Source organism: Apus apus, chromosome 19 (assembly GCF_020740795.1).
Source record: "Apus apus isolate bApuApu2 chromosome 19, bApuApu2.pri.cur, whole genome shotgun sequence".
NCBI classification, from domain to species: domain Eukaryota; kingdom Metazoa; phylum Chordata; class Aves; order Apodiformes; family Apodidae; genus Apus; species Apus apus.
This window is the reverse complement of record NC_067300.1, coordinates 2,764,675-2,787,128: the sequence shown is the minus strand read 5'-3', so window position 1 is coordinate 2,787,128 and position 22,454 is coordinate 2,764,675. Positions and strand designations below refer to the sequence as shown.

At 52.6% G+C, this 22,454-nt stretch overlaps 1 protein-coding gene across 4 annotated transcripts in view; it reads left to right on the top strand.

The window, feature by feature from the left end:
* The first annotated feature begins 763 nt into the window (after positions 1 to 763).
* Positions 764 to 22,454, top strand: part of WHRN (whirlin) — a 51,946-nt gene continuing 30,255 nt past the window's right edge. For all 4 annotated transcript variants that reach the window (XM_051636845.1, XM_051636844.1, XM_051636842.1 and 1 more), the window contains exons 1-2: positions 764 to 1,369; positions 14,374 to 14,589. In XM_051636845.1, coding sequence (XP_051492805.1) covers positions 764 to 1,369; positions 14,374 to 14,589 — 822 coding nt within the window. The remainder of the gene's footprint in view (positions 1,370 to 14,373; positions 14,590 to 22,454) is intronic.

Genomic DNA, 22,454 nt, shown 5'->3' with positions numbered 1-22,454 from the left:
TAGAATTGGTTTAGTTGGAAAAGACCTTTAAGATCAACCAAGTCCAACCATTCCCCCAGCCCTGCCAAGGCCACCACTGCCCCGTGTCCCTCAGCACCACATCTACAAGGCTTTGAAACCCCTCCAGGGATGGGGACTCCACGCCTGCCCTGGGCAGCCTGGGCCTGACAACCTTTTCCATGAAGAAATTATTCCCAAGATCCAACCTCAACCTCCCCTGTCCCACTAGACCACATTCTTCCAAGGTCCATCCAACCTGGCCTTGAACACTTCCAAGCTCACTCGAACACTTCCAGCAAGGGGGCAGCCACAAGTCCCCTGGCAGCGGGGCCAGCGTCTCCCCAGGGCCCATCTCCCTGAGTGAAGCAGCCCCTCTCATCCCTGCGATGAGCTGCTCGCAGGTCTCAGCCTGGCGGCCCCAGGTCTGGGCTGGTACCGCCCCGTCCAACCGCTGCCCGCTCCCCGCCGGCAACAGGGGCCCGAGCTAACAAGCGGTAGCGCTAATGAGCGGAGGCGCTAATTGCCTTTCCCGCGGGGGCGGGGCGGGGGCGGGGCGGGCCCGCTCTGTATAACGCGTCTCCCGGCAACGGCGGCCGCGTCACTTCCTGGGGAGCCGCCGGCGGAGCGCGCGCCCAGGTGGGGTTGGTGCGTGCGGGGCAGCGGGGTCCGAACGGGACCGGTTCGGTTCGGTCCGAGCCGCTCGGGTCCGGTCCGGTTGGGTTCCGTCCCTGCCGTCGGGTCCGGCCCCGCTCCGCCCGGCGCCATGAGCGCGGAGCTGGACGGCGTGTCCGTGCACTCCTCCTCCTCCTCCTCGTCGGGCTCGCTGGGTTCGGCACCGGGACCGGCACCGGCACCGCGGCCGCTCTCGGCCAACGTGCGGCGGCTGCACCAGGCGCTGACCGCGCTGCTGAGCGAGGCGGAGCGGGAGCGCTTCATCCTCTGCCTCAACGCCTACCACGGCCGCCGCAACGTCTGCGACCTGGTCCGCTCCCTCCGAGCCCTCCTCGACGGGCCCCGCCGCCGGCAGCTCCTGCCGCTGCTCCGCCTCGTCCTGCCGCGCTCCGACCAGCTCCTCTTCGACCAGTACACGGCCGAGGGGCCCTACCTGCCGCCCCCCGCCCGCCCCCCGCCCGCCCCTGCCCCTCCGGTGGGCCCCGGCGAGCTGCGGCAGGTGACCCTGCGGCGGAGCAAAGCCCACGAGGGGCTGGGCTTCAGCATCCGCGGCGGGGCCGAACACGGCGTCGGGATCTACGTGTCGCTGGTGGAACCGGGTTCCCTGGCCGAGCGGGAGGGGCTGCGCGTCGGAGACCAGATCTTGGGGGTCAACGGCAAGTCCTTGGACAGGGTGACCCACGCCGAGGCTGTCAAGGTAAGGCAGCTCCGGTTTCCTCTTCATCCTCGCAGCTCGGTCGCCTCCCGCCCCGTCCCGCTCTGCCCGGAGCCGCCGACCCTGCGTGTCCCCCCGCTCCCTTCCCGGCGCTGTCTCTGGGCGCCCCGTCCTGTTTCGTGTCGCCGCCGGCTTTGCCCGCTGCTCCGTCCCGCTGCAGCCGGTGGAACGGAGCCCCCCGGCTCTCCGGGACCCGCCGGTGGGATCCGGTGGCTCCGGCTTTGCTCGGGACGGAGCGATCGGGCTCGTCCCGCCGGCGGGCGGGTTCCAGCAGAGCCGGGAAGCTGCCGGTGCCAGCGCCGGTGCCTGCGGAGCTGCCGGGGGTCAGTTTGGCATCGCCCGCAGCTCTTAACGCGGCAGGTTCGTCCCCTCCGAGCCAAGCGATACGTTGTTTTTTTTTTTTAATCACGTCTCTGAAACGTCGCGGTGCTGCTCTGGGCTTCCTTCCAGTCTGGGAGGTCGGTGGGAGCTGGAAATCGGCATCGGCAGGGGATGGAACAGCCGCTCTGCCGTGCGCTCTCCTCCCAGAGGTGGAGAAACTGAGGCACGGGGAAGCAGAACAGCCCTCCCGCTGCCCGGGATTGTGTAGTGTCCGAAGTAGGAGCAGATCCCAGCCCCCGTCTGACTGTGTCGGGGAAGGAGGAGAAAGTTCCACAACCGACGTGTCCCCGGCTCTTCCCGCAGCTCGTTCCCAAACGCCGCGGGTTCCCGTCGCTGTGGGGAACAGCAGGGCTGCTCCCTGCCCGAGCTTGCACGCAAAGCTAGGTAGGTAGCTCCAGAAACCGGGGCTTTCACCTGAATCTCACCGTTTTGGGGCAAAGTCCGTGCCTGAGTGAGCCAAGTCATTCCCAGAGATGCTCTTGTGACTGGTGGGCTCAGCTCAGAGCATTCCCACGGCACAGGCACAAACCTTCCCTGCTGGAGAATCAACGTTTAGGGGCAGCTTTATGTAGGCAGTGTGTGGAGAGCAGGGGTCTGGGGTGGCTAGGCAGTTTTGCAGCTGTCTGTGCTTTAACTCTTCCATAACAAGCTAAAACCACTGTCCACAGCCTGTCTCGTGTGGTGTGTTCCTCCAACACTGCATTCATCTCACACAGCTTTGAACAGTGTTTCCAGACAACCCTCCACCCTCCCTGCCTCCTTTTTAAATCTGCCCCAGGCAAGGGCACATCTTCCAGACCAGAAATGTGTCCTGAGGAATCTTGAGACTAGAGAAAAGATTGCTAGGACTTTTTTTTTTTACCTTCCTAATGATGGAAGTTAGGCTGCAATTTTGTGCCCCAAAGATTGCAAACCAAACCAAACCACCCCACATTTTGACTACAGTGTTGGGCTGGGTGGAAACCAACTGTCAGGAATGTTCTGTTCAATGAATTTATCTCCAATTCAACCCACTCTGCTTGGTAATTCACATCACTTTGTTTGTTCTTTAATATAATATACGTGATGTCTCTTAAGCACTATTAATATTGAATAAATCTAAGTAATTCCAGCACAGAAATAATTCCTGGAGGGTGCAATTTGCCAAGGGGTTGTTCTGTGATAGGAGCTAGATTTTGTTAATGTGATCTTGACAGGAGGGAGAAGCTTAGAAATTGTCTGTTTGTGAGCAGAACTTCTTTAAACATCAGTTTGGTCATGTACCTGGCTGTGGTGGCATCTTCTAGAGCTCCTGCACCCTTGTGGCAGCTGGGAAGGGTTTATGACCCATGTAGTGGTGGTAGAAATGCTTTCTTTGGGAAGAGTTGCAGAATGATTTTGGGTACAGCTGTAATAATTCCTTTGGAGATTTTTAGAATTAAGCAAGTGCTGATTTATCTTTGCCTGCTGCACTGGGGAGGAGGGAATCAAGAGCAGATGGTACTTGGTGGTGGTGGTGAAGGATATTCTTGGGTGGGTTTTCCTGGGTGTAAGGTACAAACATCTCAGCCTTATGTTCTAGACATCATGCAGGATGTCAGAGCTGCAGGGACAAGAGGTGGAGGTGCACAGGGTGGCTTGACCCCATGTTCTCTCTTTCCCCTTGAAACCCAAGATCTTGGGCTCATTCTTGAGGTGTCCACAATTCTGCAAAGGCCTCTGACTCTGCTGTGGTCTCAAGCAGAGCTGACCTCGCTGTGTCCTGACATCTTCACTGATGTCTGTTGGGCTGCTCTGCAGTGGATCATGGAGAGGGAAAGGTTGGGTAAGCAGATGTGTACCAGAGCTGGCTTTGGTCCTGGGATTTATGAATACACTGGATCAGGTTGATATATAGAGGGGAGGGGGGGAAATGTGAGCAAAAAGAGGGCTTTTAAAAACAGCCATATTGCCCAGCTCTGTCTTCCAAACCCTCTGCCTGCTCTAGATGAGTAGAAGTGGTGGATCTGTCTGACTGAGGCACAGCTCCCCCTCCCAGGGGTGCAGGGACAGGCTGGCTCTCCATCTGCCCAAGGAGGAGCTCCTTCCCTGCTGCCCTTCCATCTTCCCTATCCTGCAGCAAGACTCTGTCTGTCTAGGACAGCATTATTATTCATAATATGCAGAATGTGCTGTTGTGTGAGAAGTTGTCAAAGCTTGTTCTTCAGGGCATAAGATGATGTCAGAGATCAGGAAAGCTCTTCCTCTGTTGGCCTGGCCTGCTCCCAGGCACATCGCTCTCTCCAGGGTGAGCACAACAAACTTACTGAACCAGAAATCAACTTTGCCTGTCACAGTGCTGGGAGATGCTCAGCTCAACCTTCACACAGCATTGCATTAATTTCACAAATCATGGTAGCTCAGCCTTCTGAGCCTTTCGTGCATGTCTGGCCATGCAGGAGCACCCCAGCCACTTCCAGTGCTCCCCTCCGGGAGGAGAAAGGCACTGCCTGGGAGCTGGCAACAATTTCTGTCTTCTGCCTGGTATTTTCACGCATCACCCAGAGCTGTGATGGACCAAAAGTGGAATCATGGCACCAAAAGCTGCCACGACACTGGGTGAAGAAGACAAAAACAATGCACTTCAGTCTGTCCTGACTGAAAACTGGCTGGTGGCCTGTGACCAGGTCAATGGGGTTTGTAGAGGTTTTAGTGTAAATTAGATAAAAAGTAGAATTCTGGGTTAAATGACAAGATTACCTAAACATCCAAATCAATTCCCTTAATGATCAGCGTCTTAACCTTTATGAGAGCATCAGAGTTTTATGCCTTGTCTGCTTTGTGCTCTCTGCTTCATCCAAATCAAAATTAAATGACTCCATTACAATTATAGCTCCATCATTCCAGCATTCAAGAGTGCACTTTAGCAAAAGATCACTGTAACTGAAATCAGGGTGTAAGTGAAGAAGTTTGTGTCGTCTGTCGTGTTTTTAGAGCCTGCTTGGCTTTCATCAGCCTTGCTGTTGATATTGTAGCAATTGTGCTGGAAGTTTGTCTTGATAAGCTGTAATATGGTGTCCAGAGTGGTTAAAATTGAGGTGCTTGAAGTTTTAGACCGTCAAAATGTTGCACAGGAAGATACATCTCTACTCTGAGGTTTGCATTAACCTTGCCCTCCTGGGCTCTCCCACCTTTTTCGTTGCTTTGCAGTAGGTTTTTGTCCCTTTCAATCATTTAAGGAGGAAGGGGAGAAGAGTGTAAAGTATCCATAACTCCAGTGGATCATTCCTGATTGAGGATTTGGCTTCATGAGCTACACCAGCTGGAGCTGTGCTGGTTCCATCACTGCTCTGTTGTGTCTTTCTGTTCATGCTGACAAGTTGGCCAATCTGGATGAGCTTCATCAGGGTCACCAAAACCAGGCTGATTTGTGTGTGTCAGTCTCAGGGGGTGTGATTCTTTCCTCTTGGTGTAAGTCTGTGGTAGCTTTGCCAAAGTCATAGAATGGTTTGGGTTGGAAGGGACCTTAAAGATCATCCAGTTCCAACCCCCCAGAGTGGGCAGGGACACCTCCCACCAGCCCAGGTTGCTCCAAGCCCCATCCAACCTGCCTTTGGAAAGTTTCCCAGGATAGAGCTTCAACAACTTCCCTGGGCAACCTGTTCCAGTGTCTGGACTTGAATCACACCAGGTTTATTGTGAAAGGAACTGGACTAGTTCAACTCTGCTGTCTTGGGTTCTTCGGTAGCTTTGGAGAGAAGCTGTGGGGCTTGCTGCAGGTGTGGTGGGGCCAGGGGAAGGCTTGTCATGGGAACATGTCATGGACAAGGACCAGTTCTCTGGAGCACAGCCCTGCAGTGGGGGGATCTCATTGCCACCCCCTGGGCTCTCTGCTTGGACAGAGGTTTTCACTCCTTCCAAACCAGCCCTTCCATCACCTGCTCTGATAGTGTCAAAGCAGGCATTCAAAAACAATTAAAAGGAGATTAAAGTTCTTTTAATGTCATTTTAATTTGCACTTTCACAGTGGCAAACAAGGTGACCTATTCAGAGACCATCATGTTTCGTGCAGGGTAGAAAGATCTCCAGCTGCTCGTGCTCTGGGCACTTGTGATATTGCCAACAGGCCTCTGGGAAATGACAGAGGAGTCCTGCAGCCCTGAGCCTCCAAAGCATAATTACAGCAATTTTACCTTCCAGGCAGCTTACAAGAATGTAAACCTCATTTCATTGTTTCTTGTGATGCCCAATAAATTGATTATTATTATCTGAGGCTGCTTATTTGCTGCAGTCAGTAATCACCACTGCACAGGCATCGTGTGGCACTAGGAGTGAACGCAGAGCTTGGCTTCTTTGGTTGGTTTTTAACCCTTCTGAGTACTTGGAGTTGTGGGCCAGCCCACATGGGTATGGTTGGGATGTCTGAGGAGTGGAAAAAATACCTGAATCCCCTGGTTCTGTGAAGGTTGTTCCTTTAATGCCTGTTTGCTTAGCACTGTATTTTAGAACTCGCTGATCCAGAGGCTAGAAACCTGCCCCCTTCCCAAGGGGTCTCAGGTAGCTGGAACATGCAAAAGAAGGATGTGACTAACATCAACCTCAAAGTTAGTGTGGTAAACGATTCCTTGGTCTCTGGGTCTGCTTAGAAACAAACCAACAAAAAGCCTCAGGACCAGCACACAAAAAAAGCACCTACAACTGCAAACGCAGGTGCTGTGTGATGCCAGGGGCTTCTGCTCTGCTTTTCTCTCCTGCAAACGGCTTCAATTTTAGCTTCTGTAGCCAGCTGAGCCAGGAGGGAGAGGATGGGAAGTGTAATGTCACCAAGATCTCTCCCTAGGAAAAAGGGGGAGGGAAAGACTTAGAGGCATCTGCATTTCATGTTAGATCTAAGGCTCCTTAAGGGGAAGGGCTGATGGCAGTGACAGCACAGATCTGGCAAGTGATCCTTTTGGTTTCAGAGGCAGATCTGATGGTGTGTGGTGGAGCAGGCTGGAGTGCTGGGCCTCCCGAGGTGGTGAGGGCCCCACTGCAGGCTGAGCAGGGTGCTCCATGGGCACTGCAAGCTGAGCTGAGCAAACTAGTGTCATGTGTAAACTGCACCTACAGAGAGCATCTGTGGGGACGTGGGGTCAGTTGTTACACTGGAGTTAGGAGCAGGTTATATTTGCTGCTTTGCCACTGATTTCCCTCAGTGAGCAAGTTACTCAGTCATCTGTTTCCCTTCATTATGCCAGCAAATCACAATCAGCCTTAATGAAATCAAGTGGCATTATACTGATGTGAAAGATTAGAATGAAGTCCTTAGTCCCTCCTCTCCTCACAGTGCAAGGGTGATGGTTCTCGTGGCCGTTGGCTTGCTCATCAGGGTTAGTATTGTTAGGGCATCCTTGAGTTCTTGGAGCATAAAGTGGATTCCTTGTAAATACACAGTTTTGCCTCCACTGAGAAATTACTAAGATAACCCAAAGGATAAAAGCCTGTCTTTCCTTCCAGTGTTTATCAGAAGAAAACAAAAGCATTAGTGAGCAGCATAGCTGGGGAGCTTAAATGTCTTTTACTCAGCTTCTCTGTCCTCAGGGAAGATGATGGATTTTCTTGACAACTTCCTCAATGCCACGTCTGCTCAGAGAATGATTTGTCTCTAAATTCCATCTCCTGAACTGACAATGCATCTTCTCAAATGATTTAGCTTAGTTTCTTTTGACTGGGTGCTCTGTGAATGCTCCCTGTCATGGGCTGCCAAGTGCTTAGCAAATACAGGTGAAACAGGGACCTGGGCAGCCTGGAGAAGCTCTGATCACACCAACTTCTTGTTGCTGGGCTCAGAAATGGTGTCTGAGCCTCTCAGGGTGGGATGTGCTGGCAGGGAAGGGCTTCTGCTTTGTGCAGGCACTGATTGGGTACCCTTGGTGTTCAGCCAAGTGTCCAGTTCACGTCTCCCAACTGATTCTTTCAAAGTTAGTTTCTCCACCAAATAACTAACCGTATCTAGGCAATATGGGTTTGTGGGTGGTTCTTGTGATACTTCTCAGCATTGTTTGGTGTGGAGGTGAAAGGGAAAACAAGAGGAAGCTGGGAGGAGTGCTTTGATCTAGATTCCCCTCGTGGAGCTTGCTCCCCCAAAAGGACATCAGCAGCTTTCCAGGCTTGTATGGAAATAAAGCATTTTCTGCTCTTGTTAGCATAGTCCTGGACTGGCCTGAGGGATGCAGTGACAAGATTGAGGGGGTGGCTGGTGACCAAGCCCTTGTCTTGAAGGGGGCATAGGGAGTGTCAGCCACGGAGGGGATAGGGAGAAGGCCCCAGAGCTAAGATTTCAGTTGACCTTGCCAGGTGAAAGGGTCATGGGCTTCCTGATGTCTTGGGGCTAATATGTACAGTCACCACAATTATGCATCGATTTGCATTTATCTACATAAATGCCACTACTTATAAGCCAAACTGCTGTCACCTTTGCCTTGGGAGAGCAGGAGAGGCTGGACTGTGCCTCCTGTAATTCCCATCCCCATTTGCCTTCCTGACAGGGAGGCCATTTCCTACCTTTCTTCCCCCCTGTGCTGTGGTCCTCACTGCTTTCCCCTCTGGTTCCTCTGACCCAGCACCCCCTTTGAAGTGTCTCCACTTCCCTTCCATTTATTTCTGTCTCCAAAAGCCTCTCTCACCTTTTTCCTGGACTGGTTTTCCTCATCCCTGCCTGCCCCAGCAGCACATCCTCCCCACACAAGGATGTCAGTGCAGATGAGTCTCTTGGTTTCTCTGCACAGGAGCAGTTCCCTGGTCCTTGTCAGGCAAGGTGGAGGATACACTTGATCCAAAGCCTCTTATGGTCTGGGGCAGGGGACAATCTCTCCCTACACATTTGGACAACACCTGGCAAACTTGGCCTTAACCAAGGTGTGTAGTGGGAGCTGTAATAACCTTATAGTTTTCCTGCCTGCAGAGGATCCCTGGAGCCAGCCTCTCAGGACAGGCAGGTGATGCCTCTGCCTGCTGTCATCTGCTCTGTCCTTTCAGCTGACAGAGGAACCATTCAGCAGATGGGGTTCAATCCACCTCCCTGACAAAGTTCTTGCAGTCCAGCCCCTTCCCCTCCACTGCAGACACAGGGAGCCTCATGGTCCCCCTGGCACTGAGGTGGCTTTGCTCACTCTAGCTGAGCCCACAAGCCTAAAAACACCTGGATCCAGCAGGAGCACCCCAGAGCAGGGCAGCAAATAGTGCTTAGACAAACTTCTCTCCATGATGCTGTAAAAGCTCCCTCTGCCTCCCTTCTGTGGTATCTCCACATCTCTTTTCCCCATTTGCAGCTCTCTTTTCCCAAGTCGGTGCCTTACTTTTTGGGGGGACTTGGTGCAAAATTGCTGGGTACTTGGCTGATTGGTAACCCCCACCCTGACCTTTGCAGCTTGAAAATGGGAGCCAGCACTTGGATGCCTATTATCAGAACAGCCCAAGAAGCCCAACAGCTCTGGCAAGTCTATTTATTGCCAGGAAGAAAGCAGCTTGTGTCTGGGGGCAGGGGGAGGTTGCCTTAGAGTTAATGCTTCTTGTATCAAACTGTGATCTACCCACTAAGGGACTGAATTGCAATAGATTGCTCACTTCATTAGCAGGGAAGGTGAGTGAGTGGGCTGGATCTCTCCGAGACACACACTTTATTCAGGCTGCCAGAAGAATTCTGGTGATTAATTGCTGCTGATTCCTGACATCCGTGTTCCTAGCCGGGCCGTTTTTTTTTTTTGAAGGCCTGGAAGGTGCTTTTATTTTGCTGTCAACATCTTGGCACCCCCAAGAAGGGGAAAATTCTGCAGGAAAGCCTTCAGTAATGTGAGACCTGCTGGGCAGGAATGGCCTGGCACGGGAGGGTCAGGAGGAGAGGCAGCTGTCAGTCTTGATCCTAGCAAAGAACGTGCTGCACTTTGTGTTGTTTTTGGGGCTTTGTTTTTCTAAAAGGTGATAAATGTGGGTATTAAAAATGCACCTTTTTTAATTGTTATTTTAAGCAATCTACTTCACACTCCAAGGACTTGATAGATAATTAAATAGCGTGCTGTCAGGGGATCAGTGGCCTCATGGAATCAGTCTTCCCTTCTCTCTGGCATGTGTTCCTTCTAATAACATTTCTAGGCAACTGGTGATTCTTTCCTTGCTAAATATTTTGGCACCGATCCCCAGATTCAACTAAATTATTTCCTTCAGCTTTTCTTCTAGCAGGTGTGCTTGCACACCGTGGTGCCAGCATTAAACCTTTCATGCCACAGTCTTCATGTGCATTATAGATGGGACAAAGCCAAATTTTTATGAGTCTGGAACAAAACACAGCAGCACTGAACAACATGTAGCAAGTCCCTGAAACAGCGTGAGAAAGGAAATGGAGATTCAGTCTGTGCTGCCTGATGCTGCAGAAGGGATTAAGGAGGTGGAATTATTTTATTTAATGGTCCACTGCAAATGGTTTAGGTTCTGAATGCCTGTCAAATCACAGGTTTTCCCAAAGAGCTTGCAGGATGAGTTATGCTGTTGCTTTTGTGGTGGTATCTCTGCAATCACTGGGCACAAGACAACTTGGGTGTCTGCAAGGAAGATGAGAAGTACTGGGTCCAGTTCTGGAGCCCCTCGACACAGGAAGGACAAAGAGCTCTTGGAGCAAGCCCAGAGGAGGCCACAAAGATGATCCAAGAGCTGGAGCAGCTCTGCTCTGGAGACAGGCTGGGAGAGTTGGGGTGTTCAGCCTGGAGAAGAGAAGGCTCCAGGGAGACCTTAGAGCAGCTTCCAGTGCCTGAAGGGGCTCCAGGAAAGCTGGGGAGGGGCTTGGGACAAGGGCAAGGAGGGAGAGGAAGAGGGTTAATGGTTTTATACTGGAAGAGGAGAGATTTAAGGTGCACCCTGCCTGGGTGCACCACTTCCAGGCCATCTCGCAGCAAGTCCTGTTCCAGAGGTCTCTTCTATAACACTGGGTCCATAATTTTTCCTCTCTTTCCCCCAAGGGTGACAGATTCCATCTCTCCAGATGCCAGGAGGGGCACACTTAGAAACAAGAAGATGAACAGATGCACCAGCCTTGGTAAAGCCAGAAAAAGATCCTAAGGGGAAAGCACAGCATTTCTTCCCAGGCAGGGAAAGGGGCAGTAACTCTGCTCCCTGGGAGCTCCCCAAAGCAGCTGTCAGTGATTCCTGTCTCTGGATGTACCATGGAAGCTTTTCCCCCTTGGCTCACCTGCTGCCTCATCCCTTCACAGCTCCGTGTGCCAAGTGCTTTGTTAAAGTCTAGTTCAGTGCATGGCTGTGCACAGGTTTTATAGGCCTGTGCCAGATCTCCTTCCCCTGCCTGCTGTGCTTCCTTATGGAGCGTGTGGTGCTGCTATCTGAGGGAAAATGCTGCTTCTCTTCCCATCTCCTCTGGTTCAAGTAGCTGGTGGGTGCCAAATGAACAAAGGAAGCTCGAACGTTGGAACAAAACTGACTTCAGTGGTCGCTGGGTTGGGGAAGCAGTTTGTGGGGACCATCCTGTGGTTTGGGACAAGGCTGTGGTGGCCAGAAGGAGGACACAGGTGGTGCTGAGCCAGCCTTGTGGTCCTCAGCCTCCATCCATTCCTCAGGCAGGAGCTGTACTCCAGCTTGCTGGAGCAGATGTGCTTGTGCTGGAGTTAAAAGCAGAGATTCCTGAGGCTGTTTGTGCTCACAGTCAAAGGGGGATTCACCCCCTGAGCTGCTAACCTGGGTTTATCCTGGAATTAAGAAAAGTAAAGAAACTATTGAAATTCTTGGAAGCTCACGAGTCAAAAACCTATTCATATAAGTAGACTCAGGTTACAAATAGATTCAGTTTACAAATGGGCTTCACTGGCTGAATTTCAGACCCGTGCTTAAACCTGCTGTAGGCAGAGGCTTAAATGCTTGCTCATCTAGGCATGTGCTGGAAGGCCATGGGCTGTGGGAGATGGTCTTCTGGATAAAACCCATCACTCTTGCTCTTCCTCTCTTAAATGGTTCCTCAGTGGTGTTAAACAGCTGCAGTTTTTTACCAGGTGTGTGTGTCTGGTGCCTGCAATGGTGTGTTACACGTCTGTGTGCAGAGTATCCACACCTGTCCTGCCTGGTCTGGGGATGTCCAACTGCCTCCAGCTCTTCCACCAGCTCAGAGCTTGGGGGGAAGGGTTTGCTTGTGCCATGGGCCTTCGTTGTGGCCCGGGTTATGAAGCTGATGCAGAGGGAGTTGAACTGGAGGGGGTGGGAGCTGTGCACACAGGAGGTGCCATCTGCTGCTGAGGGGCAGGTGGGAGCCTGTGGGGCTGAGGTGGAGCCTGACTTGTGCAAAGGGAGAGGGTGAGGGGTTGTGGTGGGGAGCATGGGGTCTCAGCCTCGTGCAGGGGCCGTGTCACTGAGTAGATGTGACACTCTGCCAAGAGAGAGGGGCTCTCACCAGCTTTCTCAGGGGTCACCTTGGACAAGGTGTTTTCTGCCTTGCTTCTCTGCTTGCTCTTTCTCATTGGTGTTTCTTGGGGTGAGCACCATCTCTCTGCATGTGTTTAGCACCTGGCACAGGGGCAGGTAACTGGATTCCCCACCTACTGAGGTCAGTGTGACTGGTTTATCCTTGTTGAGCTGCATGGATTGTCCCACTCTGCCTCACAGTGGTCAGGTAGGTCCTTTGTGTGTGCCACTGTCCTCCTCCACCTGTGGTCACTCAAAAGGTGCAGTTTGTGTCTTGTGGTGCAGGTCACCTGCCTGTGTAGGTGGCTTGGTGGCCAGCAGAACTGTGTCCTGAAGGGCTCCTAAGTAGGGGAGTCCTCTGGTGGCTGCTGTTCCAGCCCTGCACTAGCTCTGCAGTAGGCACCAGCAGTGGGGTTGTGTTGGGGGAGAATCCCTCTGTTGGGTGGGAAGCTGCTTCACTCCCTGAGTCCTTGAGAAGCCTCAGTAAATGTATGAAGGACTACATAGTGCTACCAGCCTGCCCACAGCAGCTCTGCCTTCTGCTAGGAGAGGCTGTTGCCAGCAAGACCCTGATGGGCACCACCACCAGCTTCTCCTCACTCTCATCTCTCTTCCCGCAGGGAGGCTGCTGGGGAGCCCTGGCCCAGCTTGTTGCCTGAGCCAGGAGCTGCTCTCCTTGCCTCCAGGCTCTCTGCTGTCACCTTCATGCATAAAACATCTCCCTGTTGACTCAGGTCCCATCTCCTGGTAGAGATGTCAAAGGAGCTGCAGGGGGATGTAAAAAGTCCCTTGTAAATCTCTGGCCTCTCATCCCTGGAAACTTGATTGTGCCTGCAAAGAGCAGCTCTGCTGCTGCTCCTGCTCTTTCAGGGGATGACATTTAGCTGAGGCAGGATGGGAGCAGCACTTTGCCTGCTGCTGACCTTGAGCAGCAACCACTGCCCAGCCTCGGGGCAGGCTATAGACACTCCCTGGTGCCCAGTGTGGAGCTGGGGGCCCTGCCTGTGCTTGCTTGCTTCTCCTGAGCCTGGAATGTCTCCTGTGTGGCAGAAACCCTAGAGGCTTATCTTTGAATCCTGCTCCCCTGCCAGGTGGATGCTCTGAGATTGTGTGAGAGCTGTGTCCTGTCTCCCAGGTAGCTCCAGAGGGGATGAGAAGCTTCCCTTCCACCCCCAGCTCATTGCCATGGAGCTCAGATCCCCATGGGCCTGTCTGCCTGGCAGCTTATGGAGGGGTTTGGGCTTGGGAATCTGAACTGTGTCCTGAACCATGGATGGGTCCCTGTGCTGTGGTGCCCATTTGAGAGTGGGACCCTGCGGTGGGCAGCAGGCTCAAAGAGCTCTCTCATCCCAATGAGACTTGGCTGAGCAAGACTGGAGAGCACCCCTGCCAGCCAGGCTGGGCTCCATGTGCTCCAGGGAGAGAGGAGGTTGTGGCAGGAGATGTGTTTAAGGGACTTGGGGAGCCAAGGGGACAGGAGCTGGAGCTAGCGAGAAGCCCAAGGTGTTGAAGTCGTCTGCAGTTGCTCTGATGGGGCTGCTGGTTTTGCAGCCCTTGTTTAAGCCCTCCAGGCACATGATGACCTTGGGAGCATGTGACAAATTTGCAGCCAAATGTGATGGAGATGCTGAACTGGGAATTGGTGAGCTGGAGTCTCTTGAGCTCTGGCAGGGAGGGACAGGAGCATCACCAGGTCAGAGCTGGGACCCAGCCAGCCCAATATTACTGATGATATTACCCTTTACCTAATTGCTGCTGGCATTTGTTCTTCCTGATCACAAGCTTTGCTCAGCAGCTTCTGTGCTCCATGGGGAGAGGAGACCTTGCAGGAGCAGCTCATCAAAAGGAGGTATCTATGGGAAAGGAAGTGAAAGCATCCCCTTTATGAGAGCAGATCCAGAGCATTGATGTGCCTGAGGCCTCAGGAGGGATCAGAAAGGACTTACTGGAAGAACACCTATAAGTTAATTTAAGTTAATTGTAAAACCTATGTCAGCTTCTTACAGTGTAAGCTGGAGAAGCAGAGGAACAATTGCACAAGTTGCTGTTGAGGAGGGAACAGGGAAAAAAATCCCAGTAGTTCTGGTAGCTTTTTATGCAGCCCAGTCATTCAGCTGGTGATTGCTCTTTCAATCCCTAAAGTCCTGAGGCAGATTGTCCTTCCCCCTCCCTAGGCATTAACTCCCTCCTCTCCTTGCCTTCCCCTCCAGGTACTGAAAGGCTGCAAGAAGCTGAACCTGTCTGTGCACTCGGTGGGACGCATCCCGGGGGGCTACGTCACCAACCACATCTACACCTGGGTGGACCCTCAGGGCCGGAGTGTGTCCCCCCCAGTGGGGCTGCCCCACCACCAGCACAGCTCCCTGCGCAAGGACAGTGAGAAGAGGAGCCACCTCCAGCTCCTGCAGGAGGGAGATGAGAAAAAGGTGAGCAGGGGGGATCAGCCGCAGCCCTGGGGGTCTGCCTGGGCTCACCTGTTACCAGGTAGGTGGGAACTCTTCATTTGTGTGATTCTGGCCCCTGTTGGAATGACCTGTGTCTCTTTTAGGGAGATGCTAGATCATTGTTTTCTCCCCATGTCTGTTGCTTCCCCTCTCTCTCCCCTGGAGTCCTGCAAGGACAGGATGGATTTGCTTTGTTCCCACTTGGCACAAGTACAACCTGAACTGGAGACCAGGCGTTGTCCAGATGCAGACTTGTCTGGCAGTGAGGGCCCTGCCAGGAGCAGTGCTCAAACCAGGAATTGCTTTTAAGGCTTCTCCTGAGCAGGTTGTTGTTGGGGCTGGGGGCCCCTTGCCAGCAGGTCATTAGAGGCTGACAGAAATGTCATGCTCAGGAGGACTCGTGGGTTTGGAGACCTAGACCTCAGAGTGTGTCATTATCCTTCTTCCTGCATTTCAGATCTTTCCTCAGGGGTTTCTGTGAGGCTTTGTCAAGTCTCATGATGGTTTCATCTAAATCAAAAACGTTGGGTGGTTTGTTTTTTTTCTCCTTCCCCAAATGCTATAAAAATCAACCTGACCATTTCCCGTTTCCATTTGGGAAGAGGCAGAGGGAGCCAGGAGGGGCCTGGGGCAGTGTCTGTGCAAAAAGCCCTGGCCAAGGAAAAAGGAGCAGGGAAGGGAATGGTTTTCATAAGGGTGCCCAGGGGAGCTGGTGCTGTTGGTCAGTGCTGGCCACTCCAGCAGGGCCTGGGTCTTGGCCTTTGACAGAGAAGAAGGTGTATGGACATATCTAATTCCCAGTGCTCTTCTCCTACTGTGCTCCTGGCCTCCTGTGGAATAGGCAGTGAAGCCAGGAGAGGCTTCAAGCTGCACTATCTGATTTTGGGGGATTTAGTGTTTCTTTTTCCTTACCCTTCCCATGCCCAAACAGATGTAGAGACCTGTAGATGTAGAGGAGCAGTGCTCAGGTGCCCTTGCAGCAAAGCACAGGCTGGAGGGGGCAGCCTCTGCTCATTCTCTTGATGGTGATGGATAAGGAACCTGTTCATCTGGTACAAACAGGACCTGGTGGTGCCTCACCAGCATTCCTGAGTTGTCCAAGTACTGTCCTGTGAGTGTGAGGGGCACAGACTTGCTTGGACCCTTGACATGTTTCCATCTTGTTACCCTGAGACCACTGTGGCTGCCCCCAGTGCCTCCGTTGTGTGCCAGAAGTGTCCTCAGCTCCACCTAGAAGAGCTGAGAAGGGATCAGTTAAGCTGGAGCCTCCCACCTCAGCCAGAGAGGGAGGAAAAAAAATCTAATAGAGAATGAAGGAGTTTGCTGATGAAATATTCATGTGGGCCGCAAGGGAGAAGGGACTGTTATTTTTACTTTAAGGAGAAGAGAAAAGCTGCTGGCTTCTGGTGTCCCCTACCACTCAGTGTCACCTTGATCCAGCTGGCAGCCACTCTTTGAAGCTGTAGGGAGATGTTTCTCTGCACATCATGCCTTTCCTCCTTGCTGTGTATGGATAAGAAATGCTTAGAAGCCCATAGCTTCACATCCCTGCCCAGAGCCCTGTGTGGCCCCAGGCAGCCCCTTCCCCTCAGTCCCCAGGGAAATGGGACCACAGGTGCCTTGGCTGTCTCTGGGCAGCTTGGCTGGTCATCAGACCAAAGCACCCTCCTCTGGCAGTGTTGAAGGGCAGGCTGGATGGGGCTTGGAGCAACCTGGGCTGGTGGGAGATGTCCCTGCCCATGCAGGGGGGTTGGATCTAGATGATCTTGAAGGTCCCTTCCAACCCAAACCATTCCATGGTTCTCTGTGCTGCTCCTGGTCCTGTGCTCATCAAGGCTGGCTCCCAGGGGGGCAGAGAAAAATTAATCCAACTGAACTTTGTGAGTTAAAAGAGCTTTAATTACCATAGTTTAATCCACTTTGGAAAGGAATGAAGCCAAGTTGAGTGAAGGCCACATTAAACTTGCAAAAACCTTCCTGCTGGGCTTGGGTGCTGCTGCATTCACTCACTCCCGAAGTGTGAGGGGCCCCAGCTCTGAGTTGTCCACTGTGGCACCATTCTAGCTGACCTGGGCTGCAGGACCTTGGCACACAGAGGTAGCTGCCCTTCTTTTGAGCTGTGCTTCTCTGGTGCCATTGCTGGGAGGCCTCTTTATGGCAGGGCTGCACTTGCAGAGCACTGGGAAGGTTTGCCAGCCTTAGGTGGGATGCTGAGTCTTCAGGGTGCTAGCAGCTCAGGGCTTGCTGGCTTCAGGACCTTTTGCCCAGGTTTGAGGTGTGGTGGAGAGCCTCACGTTCCACTTGGCTCTTCCAAAATCAAAGCTGGCTCTTCCATTCCTTGGTGCTGCTTCCCAGATGGACAGACCTTTGACTTTTTGCAGTGGAGGATTGTGCTTTGAGCCCAGGGCAGGGAGGTGAAGGCCACTCAGTTAACCTGGGAAGAGTCAATGGCCGTTGCAGGAAATCTTTGAAGGTCACAGAAATGGGTGTGCAAAGATCTGGTGCATGGGGAGAACAAGCAGCACCCAAGGTTGCTCAGAACAGCACCCTGACCTCCCCAGTCTTGCACTGCCCTGAGCCTGCCTCCAAACCCAGCTCCTCCTCACTGCCCTGCTCCTTGGGGTCAACGTGCAAGGCTTGGTGATCACGTTGCAACCACCTCCACTCCTGAATTCCCCTCTGAAAGACCCACAAAAGAAAATGATGGTGTTGCTACAACTTTTAAATAACATGGGCCACCCTGACACTTCTGTACCCAGAGGTGCCTGTCTTTGCCAGCTGAAGGTGCAAGCAAGTCCCACGGTGCCCAAGGGCTGGCTGGCAGTGGGGAGAGCCTGACCTGGCTGGTGGATTCAAGAGGGGTTATTTGCTGTGACTGCCTGTGTCATTTGTCTGAACATGCTTCAGGGCATCAATTAGCAGAGTGGCTTTGTCCTGACCTGCCGTGCACCATCCAGAGATGGAAACATGTCCTAGAACATGGAAACAACCTGCCTCTAGTTTTTTTTTCTCTTTTTATTTCTCTCTGAGTGTATATATAGAGATATATTTAACTGTGGAAAGGGGGTTATTCTGCTCACAAATACCATGCAAATCAATGAGACACATCCCTGGTTAACTCAACCCAGTCAGCAAATATTGACAGGTACCCCCAAGGGCTATTTGATTTCTGGATAGTTTTACATTCCAAGGGAATGGTTGGAGTCTAGTTGAGTGTGTGTGTGTGTGTGTGTATCCCCCTCCCCCAACCTCCCACCTCTCTCTCCTAATTCTAATCGATCTGAATGTCCTGGAATACATATGCAAAAGCTTTCAAACAAGCAGTGTTTGGGTAGGTACAGTAGAGATCAGGCTTCATCCCTCCAAGCAGGAGGCTGAAGCCATGTAAACCAGCAGGTTTGTTCCTGCACTGGTGCAGCTGAGCTTGCAACGCTGCTGGAGTTGAGCTGGTACCTCCAGCTCCTGGAAGGTTACGTTCAAGGTTGGTGGAAGAATCCTACATTCATCAGGCAACAAGAGACATCCCTGTCTGGCTGCCTTTCCCTCCTGCTCTGTGTGTGGAAGGAGGGGGTTTGCAGCATAGTTTACCAAGCTGGCTCATCTGCAGGCAGGAGCCTGGGGTATCAAAAGGCTTGAAATGGAAACCGCTGCAGTTGGCGGGTGGGTGATAGTGTAACTGATCCTTCTGGGGAGGCAGGGATCTGGCTGCTGACCTTCCCGGGCAGTGGGCTGGAGGTGTGGAGCAGATGGGCTGGCCTGGTGTGCAGCCAGGGTGGCTGTTCTCTCAGCTGGCAGGGCAGACAGGCCTGGGTAGCGTTGCAGCAGGGCTGGTTCAGTGCGGGGGGCAGCCAGTGCTGCTGGCCTGGGGCTGGCACCTTCCTTGCCTTTGGATTCCTGTTACACATTTTGGTGTGTTCTCTGGGATTCCTTCACCCTTGGCTGTGGGCAAAGCCATTCTAGGGCTCTGGAAGTTCCTGGTGACTGTCTGCTGGCTTTGCTTGCACCATCCTGGTCCAGTCAGTGGTTCTGGGCCAAACTGAACAGTTTTGGGTGCCACAATATAAGGACATCGAGGTGCTGGAGGGGGTACAGAGAAGGGCAATGCAGCTGGGGAAGGGTCTTGAGAAGTCTTACGAGGAGCAGCTGAGGGAGTTAGGGCTCTTTAGTCTGGAGGAGAGGAGGCTGAGGGGAGACCTTATTGCTCTCTAGAGAGGCAAGTGCCAATCTCTTCTCACAAGTAACACAAGGTAGAACAAGAAGAAATGGCCTCAAGTTGTACCAGGGGAGGTTTAGGCTGGAGATTAGGAAAAAATTCTTCACTGAAAGGGTTGTCAAGCACTGACACAGGCTGCCCAAGGAGGTGGTGGAGCCACCCTTCCTGGACGTGTTTAAAAGCCATGTAGATGTGGTGCTGAGGGACGTGGTTTAGCACTGGACTTACTAGTTAAGGCTTGATGATTTGAAAGGTCTTTTCCAACTCTATGATTCTATGATTTTCCAATTCTATGATTCTATGGGTCAAAATCCAGCTTGCACCAAGCTTGGGGCAGAGGCTTGTGTGGATGAGCAGGAACTGAGTGCCAAGATCTGAGCCAACTACTCAGTGTGGACCTGACCTAACGGTGTCTCATGAGAAGGCCCAAGAAGTGATGTGAGAATTGAAGGGAATGGAGGGATGAAGGAGGTGCTGGCAGGTATGCACTTGTGGTTGTGCAAGTCACTGTAAATTTCCACACTTCCCAAGCCTGTGTTGTCTGTGACAGGTTGAAGAGATGCCTGTAGTTCCCAAATGTTGCTGTTAGTGTTTTCCTGCAGGAAGGGCAGGCTTCCCTGCAGTCCTAATCACTGGATCTGGGGTTTCACCAGAGCCCTGTGCCCATCTTCCCCATCAGTGAAGTAGCCAGTGAAGTTGGTCAGTCTTGAGTGAAATGAAGGGCTTCCACTAGTGCCAAGCTGTGGTGAAACATCCTTGGAGCCACCTGCTTCCAGGACAGGCACAGGAACAGGCCACAGTTCCCCAGCACCATCCCAACAGGGAGTGTGGCCTCCTTGCTGGAAAGATGGGACCTGCTTGCAGTGGTTTACCCTGTGCTTCACAGCAGTTTGAGTTCTATGATCTGCCCAGGGTTAAGTCCTTTGATTTTTCACACCAGAAAAGACTGTGCTGTGAATTGTCATGGATGTACTTATGGGATCAACAGCTGATTTCATTAAAAACACTTTGGAAACCAGCAAAAACTGAGCTGGGAGGAAGATGAAACATGCAAAATGCTCTGGAAGTTTTGGGCTGCTAATTCTCTGAGAAATACCGTTTCATCAGCTGAATTGTTGCTCTCATGTGCTTATTACCAGGGGAGCAGCTTATTCCTTTCACCTTTTGGTGCAGCAGAAAGAAGAAAACACACGTAGAGAAGAGAAGTGTGAAAGTCTCCTGCTTCAGGCAGTTGTGTGTTAAAGAGTAGCTATAATTAGTGTTATTAAAAAAAAAAAAAAGCTGTATCTATGATAACATTGCATGGCTTGAGTGTTTGAGATGCTAACAGTGACTACTTGAGCATGAAGGATAAAAGATGCAGGAGAGATGAGGAAGGATTTCTTTCTATCAGACTGTAATGACATTTTCAGTGCTAAGTGATACAGCTCCCCACGACTCTCACTGTTTCTTTGCTCTGACCATGCTGGGATTTGCTTTGGTTTGCAGCTAGAAGCCTCTCTGAGCTCCTCGGGGGGGTTGTGGTCAGCTCCCTGCTTGCCTGCAGGTTTCCTGTGGTGACTGCAGTGTGACATGAGTCTCTCATCTCCCTGGGGATTGGAGTTATCCTCCTGCCTTGGGTGGTCTGTAGCACTGTCCCAGCAGATACACCCCAAAATGTCCCTTGGGTTGGAACTCGGATCACCTCACCCCATGCTGAGGGGCAGCAGTGCCACCTCTGCAGTATTTCAGGCCTTTTAAGCAGCAAGAGCATCCAAAAGTGGTAACTGTGCCACGTGGCTCGAGCGCAGCCCATGGGGAGGTGGCCTGGGCAGCATTGCTGGGCTGAGCCTTGGCAGGGGACTTGGTTTAGAGACTGTTCTTTGTTGCTTCTGTCATTGCCTGCCTGTCCCTCTGCTCCAAGTGTCACCTCCCAGCTGTGGGAGCTGCTCCCTGCCCCAGCACATACCTCCTGCAAGACCCTGTTTGCCAGCCAGTGCCCCACACGTGCCTGTGGTGCAGCAAAAGGCAGCACTTGGAGCTGTGTGAGCACTGAGCACGCCTGGAGGTGGCTGGTGGTGTGGCTGTGACAGCCAAGCCCCCAGCATGGCCTTACAGAAGAAGGGGGGCTGGTGTTGAGGCAGCTCCCATGGATCCAGCTCCCTTGGCAGCTCCCAGGACCTCAGCTGTGGGTCATGAACTGGCTCTGTGTTCCTGTGAGCCTCCACGTTTGCAGGATGTCTAGACAGAAGCCAGTGGGGCTTCCTGGGGAAGCAGGAGGAGGATGAGCCCCACGAGCCTCCTCAAGTGTTGTTTTTGTTGCATGGAAGCAATAATGACATGGCAAGAGCTGTCAGCACGGGTGAAACCTCCTCAGCCACTCAGCTGCTGTGCTCATCATACTGATGCAGAGCAATTCTTGTCTGGAAGTGCTTTTTCTAATGGTAAAATTGAATCTGTCAACAGGTAATTTCATAAACCCTGAGAAAGGACTTTCCATGCAGGGATCAGCTCAGAGCAAAAGCCTTGCTCGTGGTGGCATGTTTATTTTTTTTTTTCCTCCATCCCCTGCTACAGGAGGCAGCAGGGGTTTCAGCATTACAACTGAGATTAAAATGGGGACCTTGATCCTCCAAATGTTTCTGTGTTGTACTCACAGGGGTAGCCTGGGGCTGGACACAGCTTTGGTGGGCATAGGGAGGAGGTGGGGACTGCAGTGCCTGTGCTGCCATGAGCCCTTCTCAGCAAGGTGTGTGGGGGGGTTACCTTGCCTGGATGTCATAGAATCATCACGATTGGAAGGGACCTCGAAGATCATCAAGTCCAACCATAACCTAAATCCCCCTCCCATAAGCTAATTTACCCGTTCAGTGCTTAAATGTCCTCAGTTCTCCCCCAGAATAGCTCCCTCTGGTTCAGGAGGGTGTTAGGAGAGCTGTGCATTTAGCAGGTTGGAGGGATCCCAGCTCTCCCTGGTGCTGAGCCCTGGGGTAGGTCACAGCTTCTCCCTCTGAGCTTCAGCCTGGCAGCAGAAAGGGGGGGGGAGTTGAGGAGGGAGGAAACACCCAGTGGACATGTCACCAAAATGCCCTCTTCTGGGACAAGAATTGCTCAAAAGTGGTAATCATGTTTACAAACCTGTTGACCTGAGTGGGGAGGAGCCCAAGCAGAAGGGCTTGGTCCAGGAAATGGTGTGTTGGGGTCTGCTCCCAGTGAGGCCCAGGCCCAGTGCTTTCCATCATGGCAGGGTCAAATCCCAGTGGTGGAAACCACTGGAAACAACAGCCTGATCATGGTGGACATGGTTAGTTCCTTCTAGTGGGAGGTGTCCCTGCCCACGGCAAGGGGTTGCATCTTTAAGGTCCCTTCCAACCCACACCAGCCTGTGATTCCTTGGACAGCACAGCTTGGCTTGTGCTTCCCTGTCATTCCATGAGTTGCTTCCCACCCATAGAGATGTCCTTGGGAGGATGGCAGTGGGTGGGGACAGTGCTGTGTTTGGGGCAGCCAACCCCACCTAACACCATCCCTGCCCTGTGCCCAGCACTGGAGACATCCTCTCCAGGCAGGAGGTCCTTGGGACAGAGGGTGCAAAACAATCTCCCCTCTTATCCCCAAGCCCTTTGAGTGACTCAGCCTTTGCTTCAGCCTGGCG